The 14,870-nt window shown below is 35.7% G+C and overlaps 2 protein-coding genes across 7 annotated transcripts; one reads left to right on the plus strand and one right to left on the minus strand.

The window, feature by feature from the left end:
• The first annotated feature begins 8,831 nt into the window (after nt 1-8,831).
• Nucleotides 8,832-11,922, plus strand: LOC107923416 (metal tolerance protein 1). Of its 6 annotated transcripts, none has more exons than XM_016853625.2 (2): nt 8,832-9,383; nt 10,433-11,922. In XM_016853625.2, the coding sequence occupies exon 2, from the start codon at nt 10,433-10,435 to the stop codon at nt 11,693-11,695; it is 1,263 nt and encodes a 420-aa protein (XP_016709114.1). In that variant the 5' UTR covers nt 8,832-9,383; the 3' UTR covers nt 11,696-11,922. The 6 variants fall into 6 exon arrangements, with proteins under 6 accessions (XP_016709114.1, XP_016709118.1, XP_040938788.1 ...); XM_016853629.2 differs by having other exon boundaries at nt 9,377-9,665; XM_041082854.1 differs by having other exon boundaries at nt 9,382-9,845.
• Nucleotides 11,923-11,984: 62 nt separating this feature from the next.
• LOC107923436 (caffeic acid 3-O-methyltransferase) lies at nt 11,985-14,239 on the minus strand. The gene is made up of 3 exons (XM_016853639.2): nt 13,815-14,239; nt 13,435-13,745; nt 11,985-12,414 (listed from the first exon to the last, which is right to left on the minus strand). Exons 1-3 carry the CDS (start codon nt 14,225-14,227, stop codon nt 12,053-12,055), a joined length of 1,086 nt encoding a protein of 361 aa, XP_016709128.1. The 5' UTR covers nt 14,228-14,239; the 3' UTR covers nt 11,985-12,052.
• Nucleotides 14,240-14,870: the final 631 nt, after the last annotated feature.

The raw sequence follows: 14,870 nt of genomic DNA on the forward strand, positions 1-14,870 counted from the left end.
CAACCATTTTTTGGTTTTCGATCTTAGGTTTTGATTCTCAAGTTCAATTTTCGATCTCGGGTCTAATTTTTAAGTTCAATTACCCATTGGACCAATGGTTTAACTTGAAAATTAATTTCCAAAAATATTATATTTATTTTAATTAATTCGATAAATTTAATTCTACTTGATAAGCAAATCATCCAATTGTTTTGTCTAATGACCTCGTCATGTGTATGCTACCCTCATATGATATCCTTAATTCCTTTGAGTTAAATCTATTCGCTCAATACAATCCTATTTTATCTCATTGTCACCAGTGTCTTATTAATGATTAATATGATCACTATAAACTAATAACTGTGATAAATTGCTCGTTCGAGAAGGAGCAACCCATGGACGCATTCCATATTTATCAACCTACATAATGCCAATGAGAGGATGTCATTAACTTTTTAATCGAGTTATGAATTCCATTGTTACTAATAAAGCCATGTCATACACAAGTTATGTACCCAACCACTCTTAGTACAATTTTACTTACGAAAACCTTAGTTAATTTTAAAAAAAAACATGCTTAGCCGTTATAGGTTATATTCTAAAATCACAGTTTAAAAACCCAAATTAAAACCAAAAGTCCAAGTCCATAATTACAACAAATATCCCCAAAATAGTAATAAAATAACGTGGTAGAGTATTTAAACATAAACCCATGAGTAGGTAGCCATGGTCACCGTCGAGTCTTCTGCTGCACCGATCCACCTACTGCTAGGGATTACCTGAACAGATTAAACAAATAAAGGGTGAGTTTTCGCAATTCAGTGTGTACATCCCCACAGTTCAGCATGCATACGATCAAATAACAGAATACAGTTACAATTCGGGCCTGAGCCCTTTATAGAATCGGTGTGGCCCTTGGTCCATTCAGAAATAGAATCAGTTACAACTTAGGGCCTTAGCCTATCTCAGATATAGCATGCATAACAGATCAGAATAATAGAAACATGCCCACCAACCCTGCACACCAACTCTGTCCAACCTAACACACTCTGTGGGGATAAAATCGACCCACCCATCCCTACATACCAAATATGGGGACCATCCAACCCTACACACCATAGAGTACCATAATGCGGCACATGTCATAAATATGCAGCTTAGCTGCCAGATAACAGGCTTATGAAGCCTTTCAGTAACTTCTTTCACTTCATCAAACCCACCTCGATGTAATGCATCATACAAGAATGGCATGCTATAATGCAGATTAATAGACATATACTCATAATCAGAACAGAACATATATACATACTAAGTGTAACATGTTATCACATACATCACAATATCATATCACAGAACAGGGGTTCAAGTAATACTTACCGACCCTACGACAGGTCATAGTCGTCTTGGACGACTCATACAACCTTTCAAAATATTTTAGAAAAATGGGCTCACATACCCATGTGGCCTGCCCGTGTGGGCTCACACGGCCCAAATTGTCCTTGGCAGTGTGGATCACACGGCCTGACCCAAATTCCTACATGCTCATTGTGGCCCACATGGCCCAATTGGCCAAGCCCGTCTCTCGAACACAGCCTCGCCAACCATCACACTACCGTGTCAGTTGCGCCCGTGTCACAGCGCACGGCCTGGTTCGTCGATCACACGCCCGTATATTGCCACACGACCTACTATATGGGCGACCACACACTCGTATGGCGTCTACAGGATCATTTTCTACTTTCACTGATTCTCGTTTTCTATGCAGTCGGAGTACACACTTGGTATGGTTTCGAAGCTAACACAACCACGAGCACTCCAGAACCTAATATCGAATAGTACGCCACTTAGTTAGTCACTTAACCTAAGTTACTAAGGACAAGCAAATCCTGAAAGTTAACTACGACCTTACCTCTAACGAAAATTGGCAGTTCCTCACTGATTAGAGCGTTGTTTTAGAAGTCCGCAGCACCTTGATTGTCTCCTAAATAGAAAACAGTCTCTTAACAACCCAACAATCATAAAAACGAGAAAAAACGCACCCCTATACTTATCGAATTCGCGCCAAATGCAGAGATAAGTAGTGATGATGGAAAATGACCAAAAACTAATAAAAAAAGGAAGTAAAAAAATCGGCAGCAAATAGGGGATATTCGGCTGGAAGAAACGAAAGAAAATAAATGTGGGGAAAGGGAAAATTCAGAGAAATTCGACAGAGAAGGAGAGCAAAAAATTTGGGTAACTCCCAAATACCTTGTTTTACTCCCGCTAAGCCTCCACTGTTGCAAATACTCAGTATCCCAAGCCAACTCAAACACTCCCACGACATTAGCAGCAAAAAAAATACTAGCTCCGTTTAGACTCGAACCCAAGACCTCCCTTACACTAGCACTCCACTTATCTACAGACCAACAGGCCCATTCTTGTATATTTTAATGAACAAATACTTATAAGCCTATTAACTAAAGGTAAGGCTTTATTCCAACAAAAACCAAAATTTTTTCCAAGCTAAGGCTTGAACCTGGAACCTCACACACACACTCAGAACACTTAACCATTGAAGCAGATACACACTTGTGTGTCAAATAATTACATAGACATATTTATAAAATTTGGGGCATTGCATTGGCATGGAAGTGGATGACTCCCAAAAGATTGAGACATAAATGTGACTGACTGGACTGACAATAAATCGGACTGGACCCAAGCAGAGTAGATTCTAAATCCTTTTATGGATTTATTCACTTGTGATGTTTGTAGTCTGACATACCTTAATCCCGAGTGGACGATGGACTATGTATGTGTAACTTGTATACTTTAATGTCAGTGAAAGGCCGAGTTCTAATAGATAGGAATCGAAAGCTGATGTGTTGTGTATACAAGTTCTGTAGTATGTGGCATCATTCACAATAGTGGAATTCATAGCCCAAGACATGGGTAAATGATATTCTCTCATTAGCATTACATGATAGATGAAAAGTAAACGTGGCCACAAGTCATTTGTCTTTGTGATGAATGACTTAATTACTATTAAGTAGTAATTGACTTTTCATGAAGGAAGATATGATGGTTACCATGAGATAAAATAGGATCATATTGGGAGAGCGAATTTATTCTAAAGAGATTAAAGATATCCTATGATGGTAACACACTTATGTCAAGGTCATTGGATGAGCACTGATCGAGTAGCTTTTGTAATGATATGTCATTAGGGAGAGCTCAGTCACGATACTATAGCGTAATTACTTCATGACTAAATGAGTTTATAATTAATAAGCGAAAAGCTAGAACTTAATTATAAATCATTTGAGTCCTAATCACATATGTCTAATCGGTCACTCCGCTAGCTCGTTAAAACTATAAATGAATTGCATGTTGAATAAAATGAATAGAAATGGATAAAAATGATAAAGTTGAAATGAGAAAATTTAGAAATGAATGTGTGCTTCTCACTAAATATGAAAAAGACCTGATACTTAATTTATGGTTTTGCGAATTAATATTTAATTAAGTAAATAATTGAATTTCAAAAATGAATTTAAATTAATTGGTCATTTTGAATCCGTTAAATGTAGAAAAATTAAATATATTTTCTCATAGATTCTTTTACTGTAAAGTTGCTATGGATTTAACGGAATAAGCATTGGGTTGAGAAAATTGTTTAATTTAGAAATTAATTAATTAATTTAAATTAATTTATAATCTCTATTTTGGAAAATAGAAAAACATTTATTGATTTGAGTGAATTATAACATGTTGGGTTAAAAGTCTAGGAAGCACATATAATTGGATCAAATATAAGAGAAGCTCGAATCCCTATCATAATACATATGAGGGGAAACACACCCTATTAAACCCTCTTTCTCCTAGTTCACCCAGGGGGCTATTTTCCTATTAAATATACATTAAATGCATTCCACTGAATCAACCAGGGTTTCATTTCCTCTCCTTATAAATTGATGACACCGGTAGAGCTAAAAACACAATAAGTTTTATACAACTTTGACATATTGTTATTCTATTCAAAGATAATGAGAATTTATTTCTAAGTATAAATATTATTTTTCGGGAATAATAATTCTACTAGTTTCTATTTGAGAGAAAATTTTACTTTCTCACTAAAAGTAAAGTAAATAATTTATGGTTCTGTGTTTGATTTGAAAGTGTTCGAGCCCACAAAGTAGTTCGTGGTACAAGAATAGCGGAGAAGGCCATTTGGTTAAAAGTTGAGAACGAAAATGATCCTTCTAGTTGAAAACACAGGTGCAATTTTAGGAAAAGTTTATAGCTATAAATATCATAAACCGACTCGTTTTCAAAATTTTAATTTTTCGCTCTACAAGAAAACCATTTGTTAAATATGACTCCTATTTTCAGTCAAATTTGAAAAATAATCTTTCAGTTAAACTTTGTTTACTTGTTTCAATCAAACACTGATTAGTTTAGATTATTTTATTATTATTTGATCTATGAATTTAGCCTATAAATAGGTTCTTTGTTTTTGAGTTTTTGGGGTTTAGTTTTTATCTCCATCTTTTGTACTCTTCGTTCTTTTGTCATTATAGTAAAATTATCATTACCTATGGTTTTTATCCTCTTTGGAGGGGTTTTTTCACGTTAAATTTGTGCGTTCAATTTCTCAATTTATTCCGCAATTTTTTTGTCTGTTGCTTAACTGGGTCGAAATCCTAACAAGTGGTATCAGAGCTAGTTCAATTTTCATAGATCATCCCGTTCAGAGATAGCAGCAACAAGATTTGAAATTGAGAAGTTCGATAGTGAGACAAATTTCAATCTGTGGCAAGTTCGGATGATGACAATTCTAGTTCAATCCAGTTTGAAAAAGGTTGTTACTGGGAAAAAGCTTGATAATCTAAATAAAACAGAATGGGAAGAGCTTGATGAAAAGGCTTTATCTGCAATCCAGTTGTGCCTCACGAATACGGTATTGCAGGAGGTATTGATGGAGAAGACCTCATCCGCCTTGTGGAAAAGGTTAGAAACTCTTTATGCGACTAAGTCTCTGGCTAATCATTTAGTTTTGAAACAACGTCTATTTACGTTTCGTATGAACGAAGGTGAGCCGCTTAGAGATCACATCAGTCAATTTATTACTCTTTTAAATGATTTAAAGAATGTTGAGGTTCATATTGACGATGAAAATCAGGCTATGCTATTATTGTGCTCTTTACCCCCTTCATACAAGTCTTTCAGGGAGACCCTGATTTATGGCAGAGACAAACTCTCGTTCGAAGATGTGAAGGGTCATTTGTTGAGTAGAGACAAACTCGATAATGAGCTTCATTTGGATAGCAAGACAGATAGGCACGCTTCCGTTTTGGTAGCATCAAAGAAACGAGATAAAAGGTGTTGCTATTGTAAAAAGTTAGGTCACGTCAAAGCAGATTGTTATAAACTGCGAAATAAAAAAGTTGTTGAGAGTAACGAGGAAGATGTAGCTGGTGCTAATTTGGTCGATAAAAATGGTGATGATTTCTTGTTAGTGTCAACAAGCGATAACACCGAGCTCACGTTCGAGTGGATCCTAGATTCAGGATATTCTTTTCACATGTGTCCCAATAGAGAATGGTTTTACATATACAGTTCGATTGAAGGTGGAGTTGTGCGCATGGGAAACGATTCATCTAGTAAGGTAATTGGTATTGGTACTGTTAAAATTAAGATGCACGATGGGTTGATTAGGACACTCTCAGATGTCAGGTATGTACCTGATTTACGAAAGAGTCTCATCTCCTTGAGTATTTTAGACTTGAAAGGATGCAGAATTAATATTGATTCGAGCGGCATTAAAGTATCTCGTGGAGCTCTCGTTTTGTTAAAAGGTAAAAGAATTGGCAGTCTTTATATTCTGGAAGGTTTTATAGTGACCGGTGAAATCGGACGTCCCTCGTCCATTACGGAGTTGAAGTCAACTCGTTTGGAGCGGAGGCAACTTGGTCATAGGAGGGAAAAACATATGACTGTTTCGTTAAAGAAAGGTTCTCTTTTGGATGAAGGTTTTGAAAAGTTAGGGCACTGTGTTCGTGAAAATCAAACCCAGGTTAGTTTTGATTTGGCAGTGTACAAGTCGAAGGCTAGAAGTCTTCCAATTTCTAAGCACAAATTCGACTGAGTTAATTCCCTGCATAGTTCAAGATAGGCTCGTGGCGGGCTTTGGCAAAAATGGCGTTGTGGAAATATGAGTCAAGGTGGAGATTTGTTAAATATGACTCCTATTTTCAGTCAAATTTGAAAAATAATCTTTCTATTAAACTTTGTTTACTTGTTTCAATCAAACACTGATTAGTTTAGATTATTTTATTATTATTTGATCTATGAATTTAGCCTTAAATAGGCTCTTTTACAACCTTAGAAAATATACCCATTAGAGATTAGAACTCATAACACATTTAGAGAATTTTGTGTTTACATTTTGTGGGTTCTTTGTTTTCGAGTTTTGGAGGTTCAGTTTTTATCTCCATCTTTTGTACTCTTCGTTCTTTTGTCATTATAGTAAAATTATCTTTACCCGTGGTTTTTTATCCTCTTTGGAGGGGTTTTCCCACGTTAAATTTGTGCGTTCAATTTCTCAATTTATTCTGCAATTTTCTTGTTCGTTGCTTAACCAGGTCGAAATCCTAACACCATTTTCGAATCAAAATTTTCTAACATATCATGTAATGCTGATGAGATGATATCATTTACCTATTAATTGGGCTGTGAATTCCATTATTATGAATGATGCTACATATTGCAAAATTCGTATACCTAACTCACTAGCTTTCAGTTCCTTATCTATTTGAACTCAGAATTTTAGTTACATCAAAGTATACCAGTCAATCATACATAGTCCATCATCCACTCAAGGCCAAGGTAGGCCACACTGTGAATGTAACAAGTGAAAAATAAATCTACAAACGAATCTAGGATCTATTCTACTTGGGTATTGTTTGTGTACTGTTAGTCTGGACAGTCACATCTATGTTTGTATCTTTGGGAGTCATTCGCTCTGATGCTCAAGATCAAGCATCTCCCATATTAGACTTGATAGATTGTATATTAATCTTTCAACCGATTTGCTCATTTTTAATTAGACTAAGGACAACATGTTTAGGTTCATCTACTAATACAAGTTGTATTTCCATATTATAATCCAACCGCATAATATCGCTTCGTATTAGTTAAATGTTAGATAACCAATGAGTTAATATTTACTTCTATTTTGCTCTGTGTGCAAAAAAATTGAGAACAATATGCAAAAGGTATTAATGTAGTTACTGGATATTATTATTAAACAATTTGTTCAAAAATACAAGTGTACATAGACAAAAACACTACACTTAGGGCATTAAATCCAACAAATTCGAGGTTAGAAGAATCCAACTTGAAAGCTTAGATCAAAAACCAGCTAGTTGTTTATTTTGTATGTATAAGTGTGTTTGGGTCAAATGACATGCACCCAGGTTGATTTAGCATGTTGCTTAAGTTAATATTTGGTACTTTTGGTATTATGACGTATAATGTTTGAGTGGTGAGTTTCATCTTCTGATTTAAAGATTATCATGCATGTTTATAAGTGTTTGATTGCATAATTTGCTTGGTTATATAATGATGAAATGGATGCTAGGATTTGTTGGTGATTGAATGTGTTTATATATTGAATTGATGATTTTTCAATTGTGTAAAGTTTAGGTATAATTTTGTATGGTTTGAATGTTTGAAATTGTACATTTAGGGTCATTTTGCCATTAAGTCTTAAGATAACAAGAACATGTCTCTTGACCATTAAAACAAACTTTATCATTTCGTACGATCAATAGCTTATATCTCAAGACCTGTCAAGCTAGTCTCAAGACAACTTCAATTAAGTCTTGAGACAAAGTGACTTTTGTCTCGAGACAAGAGTACATCAAATCTAAATAAGTTTTGCCCTGTTCTAAATCTTGAGACAAGAACCCCTTGTCTCAAGACATAAAAGTATTAAAGCTAAAATTTCTTAAAATAAAATGAGGCCAGTCTAGAGACATGGGAACCCTTGTCTCGAGACATTATGTTGAACATTAACAAAAGAGTTTGGATTTGAATCTTAAGCTCGTATTATACCTCGTTTAAATCCTAAATGATTAAATTATGTTTGAAATATGTTAGCGTGATTTAATTATATGGAATGTTATGTATGTTTAATATGAGTTGTTTTGACAATGTAATGTGATGTCACACATTCTTATTTGATGATCAGATTGGGTGTCGAGTGTTACATTTCTATAGTTAAAAACTAGTTATTACACATCAACATGAGATACACATGGCATGCCACATGTCACAATTTGGCTATTCTGTCAACCACACCAGTTTTTAACAATACAAATGGATGAATTTTTTTACAGAAATGACAAATTTGCTTATTGATTTTAACATATAATGACTAATTTGTTTATTTTTTGAGTAGAAATGGTATAATGCAATCTGACTCCTATTACAGGAACCTCTATAGTACTTTTACCAACTTAAGACAATATAAGAGCCAAATCGATTTAGCAACCAATAACACAGATCTAGTTCGTTGACACTAAATCTCCATCTCTTCCCACAACAAACCAAAGACCTTGGCATAAACAAGTAGAAAAAGCCCAAAATGAATACTTGGGCCTTGCTGAAAGTGGAAGAAGCTCAATGACACCTAATCCTTTTCTTAAGCCCACACCCTAATGATTTCATTTCCTCTATTATTATCCAAAGTGGAAATCATAGTCGGATCATTCCACATCGCACTAAGTTTTTGTCACATTCATTAACAGTCATCATTGCAAGAAAGAGATTCCATGTTTTGTGGAACAGACACCACAAGTTCTTTGTATAGTACATATCAATCTTTACAGAACCGAAATAACAAAAGAAAAGAAAATTAAAAACTTAACAAATCTGTGATTATTAATTATGTTCTACGAACACGATCCAATGAGTTGTATTTGATAGAGATACATAAACTAGACATAAATTAAACGATTATTTTGAACGACTAAGTAAATTTATTGAAAATAATACTTGGATTTGAGAAAGACAAGTTCATGTTATGGCACAACAACAAGACAAACACTTGGAAAAAAAGACTACTCTGTCTGTAGAAGTTTCAAAGCTTTTTCAGTAGCACTAGACCAGTAGTTGGCTGTTCTTGGATGTACTTGCTTGTCTGTTTTTGTTGGGAGCACTATCAACTATGACTCATCTCCATGACCCATGTGAAACACTCCAACAACTCCAAGTTTTCTGTAACTTGGAAAATGTAATATCACAGATGACTGCCATTGGGTGGTAATTAGTAAATCAACTTCTATGATCTATCCTTATTTGCAGGCTGCAATCATAGTCTCAAAGCCAGGTCTGGGGGCTTTCAAGTTTTGACACAGGTACAAGCCCCCTTCCATAAATCTGTATTTTAAACCATTTTTTGGTTATTAATTTCATCACTTTATAAACTCTGGGTGTTTGTAGCTGGTTATGACCTTTAGGGGTTGGTTAAATCCTAGCGTGCTATAGACCCATTTCATAGTATTTAATACTCATCATGAATTCATGATTTAATGTACTTTTTTTACTATTATATATGTGTGTATATATATTTCAGCTTACTTGGTTCTTTGTCCATGGAGACGAAATACAAGATAGTTTGTCCAAGAATGTGATGCTAGGTTGTTTGTTGTTTTGCCTTAAACAAGTTCTATCTGTCACTGGCTTATTGCAGTCAAATTATACATATGTTTCACTATGACTGATGGTTGCTTTCAATAGTAAATTATATCTCCGGCGATGATATCATTCATATCCCTGCCTTTGGAAAAAATGGCATTTGCGCAAGGTGTTGGGTTTTGGTACGGGTTAGTTATGGCCCTTTCACCTTGTCATTGTCTCTGCGAAATACCCTTCTGCCATTTAAGTCCAGTTCCTTGCTAGGGACTTGCTTATCTCCCATATGTTATATATACACACACATGCACACATGTATGTATCAACTCCTTGAGAGGTAACAATTCTTGCTTGCATGATTGTATCCCTAATTTACAGAATCAGCTCCTTGAGATGAAAGTAATTTGCATATGAGGAAGTCTTTCATCGACTAAAACTCAAACTTTTGCCTGTCTTATAGTCAATTTCGACTCCCCCCCCCGGGTCTATCAGCCTCTTTGAGGCATCTGATCTATGTTCAAAGTGTTCTGTTATAAATTGAAGCAGTTATGATGATTGGCAAGCAAACATCCCACTGCTAGTTTGATTAGAACAAACTTTCGTGTCTTAAGCTGACCGGCTAGTGTCGTGTAAATGATGCTATGCAGACAGACATCTTGTGCTTATGACTTTTTCCTGCATGTTCTGGTTTTACATATTTACATGTTTCATTACAAAAGTAATGGTTATGGGATTATGTTTATGTTCATGATGTTGTCGGTTCAATTTTCAGATGGAAGTGCAAAATCCTCAACATGGGCAATATATTGAAATAAATGTGGATGTTGGTCAAGGCCAAAGGCGTATAGGAGGGAGTAAGTTGTGTGGGGAAGCACCTTGTGGATTTTCTGATGCTGGTACTAGCTCTAAAGATGCCGAAGAAAGATCGGCTTCCATGCGCAAGCTTTTAATTGCCGTGGTGCTTTGCGTCATCTTCATGAGTGTAGAGGTAGTGGGAGGCATCAAAGCCAATAGTCTAGCAATATTAACTGATGCAGCACATTTGCTATCTGATGTTGCAGCTTTTGCCATATCCTTGTTTTCGTTATGGGCAGCTGGATGGGAAGCTAATCCTCGTCAATCATACGGATTTTTTAGGATCGAGATTCTCGGGGCCTTGGTTTCTATCCAGTTGATATGGTTGCTTGCAGGAATTTTAGTGTATGAAGCCATTGTTAGACTCATTAATAACACAGGTGAGGTGTATGGATTTCTAATGTTTCTTGTTGCTGCTTTTGGATTAGTGGTTAACATTATCATGGCTCTATTATTGGGCCATGATCATGGTCATGGTCACGGTCATGGCCATGATCACGGTCATGCTCATAGCCATAGCCATAGCCATAGTGATCATAATCATGGTGTGAGTGTTACCACGCACCATCACCAAGAGGGACACTCCACAGGAGAACACCACCATCATCATCATCATCCCGAGGGGCACTCCAAGACTGAGCACAGCCATCATCACGAAGAAACTGAGCATGTCAAAGACGAGGATCACCACCACGACGTTTACAAAGAACAGTCAAAGCCACTGCTTGATAAGCCAAAGAAACGAAGGAACATAAATGTCCAAGGAGCTTATCTTCATGTACTAGGGGATTCCATCCAAAGTATTGGAGTAATGATCGGAGGGGCAATCATATGGTACAAACCCGAATGGAAAATCGTCGACCTGATCTGCACGCTGATATTTTCAGTAGTTGTTTTGGGGACTACCATCAAAATGTTGCGCAGCATACTCGAAGTGCTGATGGAGAGTACACCTCGAGAGATCGATGCAACAGAGCTGGAAACAGGGCTATTGGAAATGGGGGATGTTGTTGCCATTCATGAGCTGCATATATGGGCCATTACAGTGGGGAAAGTCCTTTTGGCTTGCCATGTCAAAATCCGACCCGAAGCTGATGCAGACATCGTCTTAGACAATGTAATCGAATATATCAGAAGGGAGTATAATATCAGTCATGTTACCATTCAGATTGAGCGTTAAAATGGTAGACAAGAATTTAGAGCATGCATGGACCTCATTACTCTACATATATTTATAGTTGCCATAAATACTGGTCCATATCCAGTATTTAATCAGCAGATGTTATGTAAATTTCCTTTGTTGAATCATTGTGTTCAGTCAATCCATGTTTGGTTGCTTGAGCTTGAAGCAAAAGACAGATGTTCAATTCAATAACACATAATAATATAGTGAATTTGAAGGCAAAAGCAATTTAATCATTTTAATCTTCCATAACAGGAGGTAGCGATGAACATAATGATAAACACTCAATGTGCACGATGAACTTACAATCTAAACAACCATAGACAAACCCGATTTTTGGGATTTGACGGCATATCATTTGTGGAACTCCATAACCCAACAGTCACAAACAAAGCACTCGAACTTAACGCTGTTGAACCCGGCTTCGGTCGCCAACGCGACAAACTCTTCTTTCGTTCGTTCTTTTCCACCGGGGTTTTGAGTCATCATTAGCATATCGAGTAGAAAAGTGGCCTTTGCCGAAGGAGTAGACTCGGCCATAACAGGAACTACTGAATCTACAACAATGACTCTGCCATTGTTCGGGATGGCTTTGTAGCAGTTCTTCAATAATCTCAAACACTTCTCATCGCTCCAATCATGGAGAACCAACTTCAAAAAAATAGCATCTCCTTGTGGAACGTTTTCAAACATATCACCAGCAACATGTTCAATTCCTACACAAGGGAAGATATTCATTAATATTTGACTAGGGATAAAAATAAATCTATAAGAAATTAAACACAGACTCATTTTTTTGATAGGTAAAAGAGTTACTAGCAAATAAACTTTTAAAGATATAACCAAATAAAAAAATTGGAGAGTCAAAGATGAATCATAAATGATTGAGAGCCAAAGTACAATTTTAACATTATATTAATACTAAGTAATTTCATAAAAATTTAAGAAATCAAATGATAAATCTACCATTTGGGGTGGGCCAAGGCTATTGGCTACCCCTTTGCCTTTGCCTTTGCCTCTTTTTGTGTTTTTATTGATGAAAACAATCACTAAGTATTGAACGAAATATAAATGTATTTTTATAAAAAAGTTTTGTAGTAATTTTTTATAAAATGATATTTGAATATAAACCATGGTGAGAGAACAAAAAGGGAATTTTATTTTTATGTTTTTCTCATAAATTTATGAGATTAAAACCTTAAAATTGTTTATGAAATTTAGTTTAAAAGTTTATTTTTATTTGTAGGAGTTTTATGTCTTCCCATAGAAACATAACTATCCAATAATTACATTTTAGGAAGTCACTTCTCTTAAATTGTCAAAACTATTCAATTAAGTAATGTTTTTGGAATTAGATAGGTGGTCAAACGGTCAGAATATCAATTCTTGGTTAAATTGATCCAATCAATTTAGCATATTAAAAGCAATTAAAAAAAGTAAAAAAGTTATAAAAATCGGTTCGACTGTCGATTCAATCGAAATTTTAGCCTTGTTTAACCAATTTGTATTGATTCACGAGTCAACTAATTTTTTACCTCATATCGGACCAATATTTTCATCGATTCTTGATTTGACCGATCTTGTCCAATTCAGACATGTTATCGAGAGATGTAACTTATTACCATGAAAGTAACAACTTTTGGTCAAAAGTTCTAATTTTTGTTTATTTAGGATATTTCATTTGTAACTATTAGAACGCTACATATATTTAGATAAGAAAAAGATGATAAATATACCAGGATAGGATGGGGCATGTTGTATAACATGAGGCAAGTCGAAATTAATGCCATTGATGTTAAGGTATTTGGAAGTGATATAGTGAAGTGTGATACCAAGGATACCACCCACATCTACCAGTTGCTTGATGCCATGAAATCCATCATAAGAGTGGAGCAATTTCTTGGTAAACATTGTACTTAAATTCAACACGGCTGTGTTGAAAACTTGATTGAACCTATCATCCAATCCAGGGTACTCAAAGGCATGTGCTCCATGCACCCTGTTGAAGGCGATCCCTCCTTCTAAAACCGCATATTTAAGTTGACACCTGCAAATAAAATCCATCAAATAATCAAACATCTAATAAGTAAAAACTTTAAGAAAATGGGCAACGGACCAGATAACCAAGGAGACTATATCTTGATTTAGGGCCATGACAAGAGCCAACAACACAGCATTTTCGTTAGGGATGAAGTAGTAAGACACTGGGGATAAACTGTAGTGTCTCTCAAGACCAACCACAGAGCAGCACAGCACGTTGTGGCTAGCCAAAAGCCTGGCAATGCGGTCCACCATGATTGGTGCACCCTGGTTCTTGGTAGGCAGTTGTGCTGCAATATCAGTGGCGGAGAGTTTGGCACCTGGACCTGCTTTTGCAATTATCTCCAATATCCCAAGCTCGCATGCTGTTTGCAAGGCCATAGGGAGGAATGTTCCCATCACAAGTTGGGAAGCAAAAGAATAAGTTTCATTGTCATTTTCACCACTTACTTCCTGTTGCTGAGATTCTATTGAAGAAGGCATAGCCATTTGGTTCTTCAATTATCTCAACGCAGCTCAGTTTCGTCCCTTGCATTGGGTTAAGATTAGTGTCTTTTAATAATGGCTGTTGGGAATAGAACTCTAACCTACTTAGTTGTTACTGTCCTTTTATTAGTTGTCAAGTAACTTTTTTTCATATTAAAATTCATTATTTGATATTAAAACAAGTTAAGTTTGATTTGCTTTTGAAAGAATGGTAAACAAAATAGAAACTAAACTAACATTGAATAAACTTGTGAATAATTGCTTGAGATTGATGACTACAACAGTAGTGTATTTATAAAATTTCAAATAGAAGAAATTGCTATAAACTAATAACAGAATTAGTTAGAACAGATTAACTATCTCTAATATTCACCCAACTACATCAACATCGAGACGTAAAGAAGCTATAAGACATGACAAAATTGAGAAGAAGACAATGATTTGGTGAGAATATCGGCAATCTGATTACACCCAGGTACCTCACCAACAATGAGAGACCAATCAGCAATCTTCTCTCGAACAAAAAAAAATCGAGCTCTACATGTTTAAATTTTGAATGAAGGACGCGATTGGCTGCAACGTCAATCGAACTGGAGTTATCGCACCAGATGGTCGGTTTATCATTAGGATCAAATCGAAGTTCTCT

The sequence above is a fragment of the Gossypium hirsutum genome, chromosome A12 (genome assembly GCF_007990345.1).
Source record: "Gossypium hirsutum isolate 1008001.06 chromosome A12, Gossypium_hirsutum_v2.1, whole genome shotgun sequence".
Taxonomy (NCBI): Eukaryota; Viridiplantae; Streptophyta; class Magnoliopsida; order Malvales; family Malvaceae; genus Gossypium; species Gossypium hirsutum.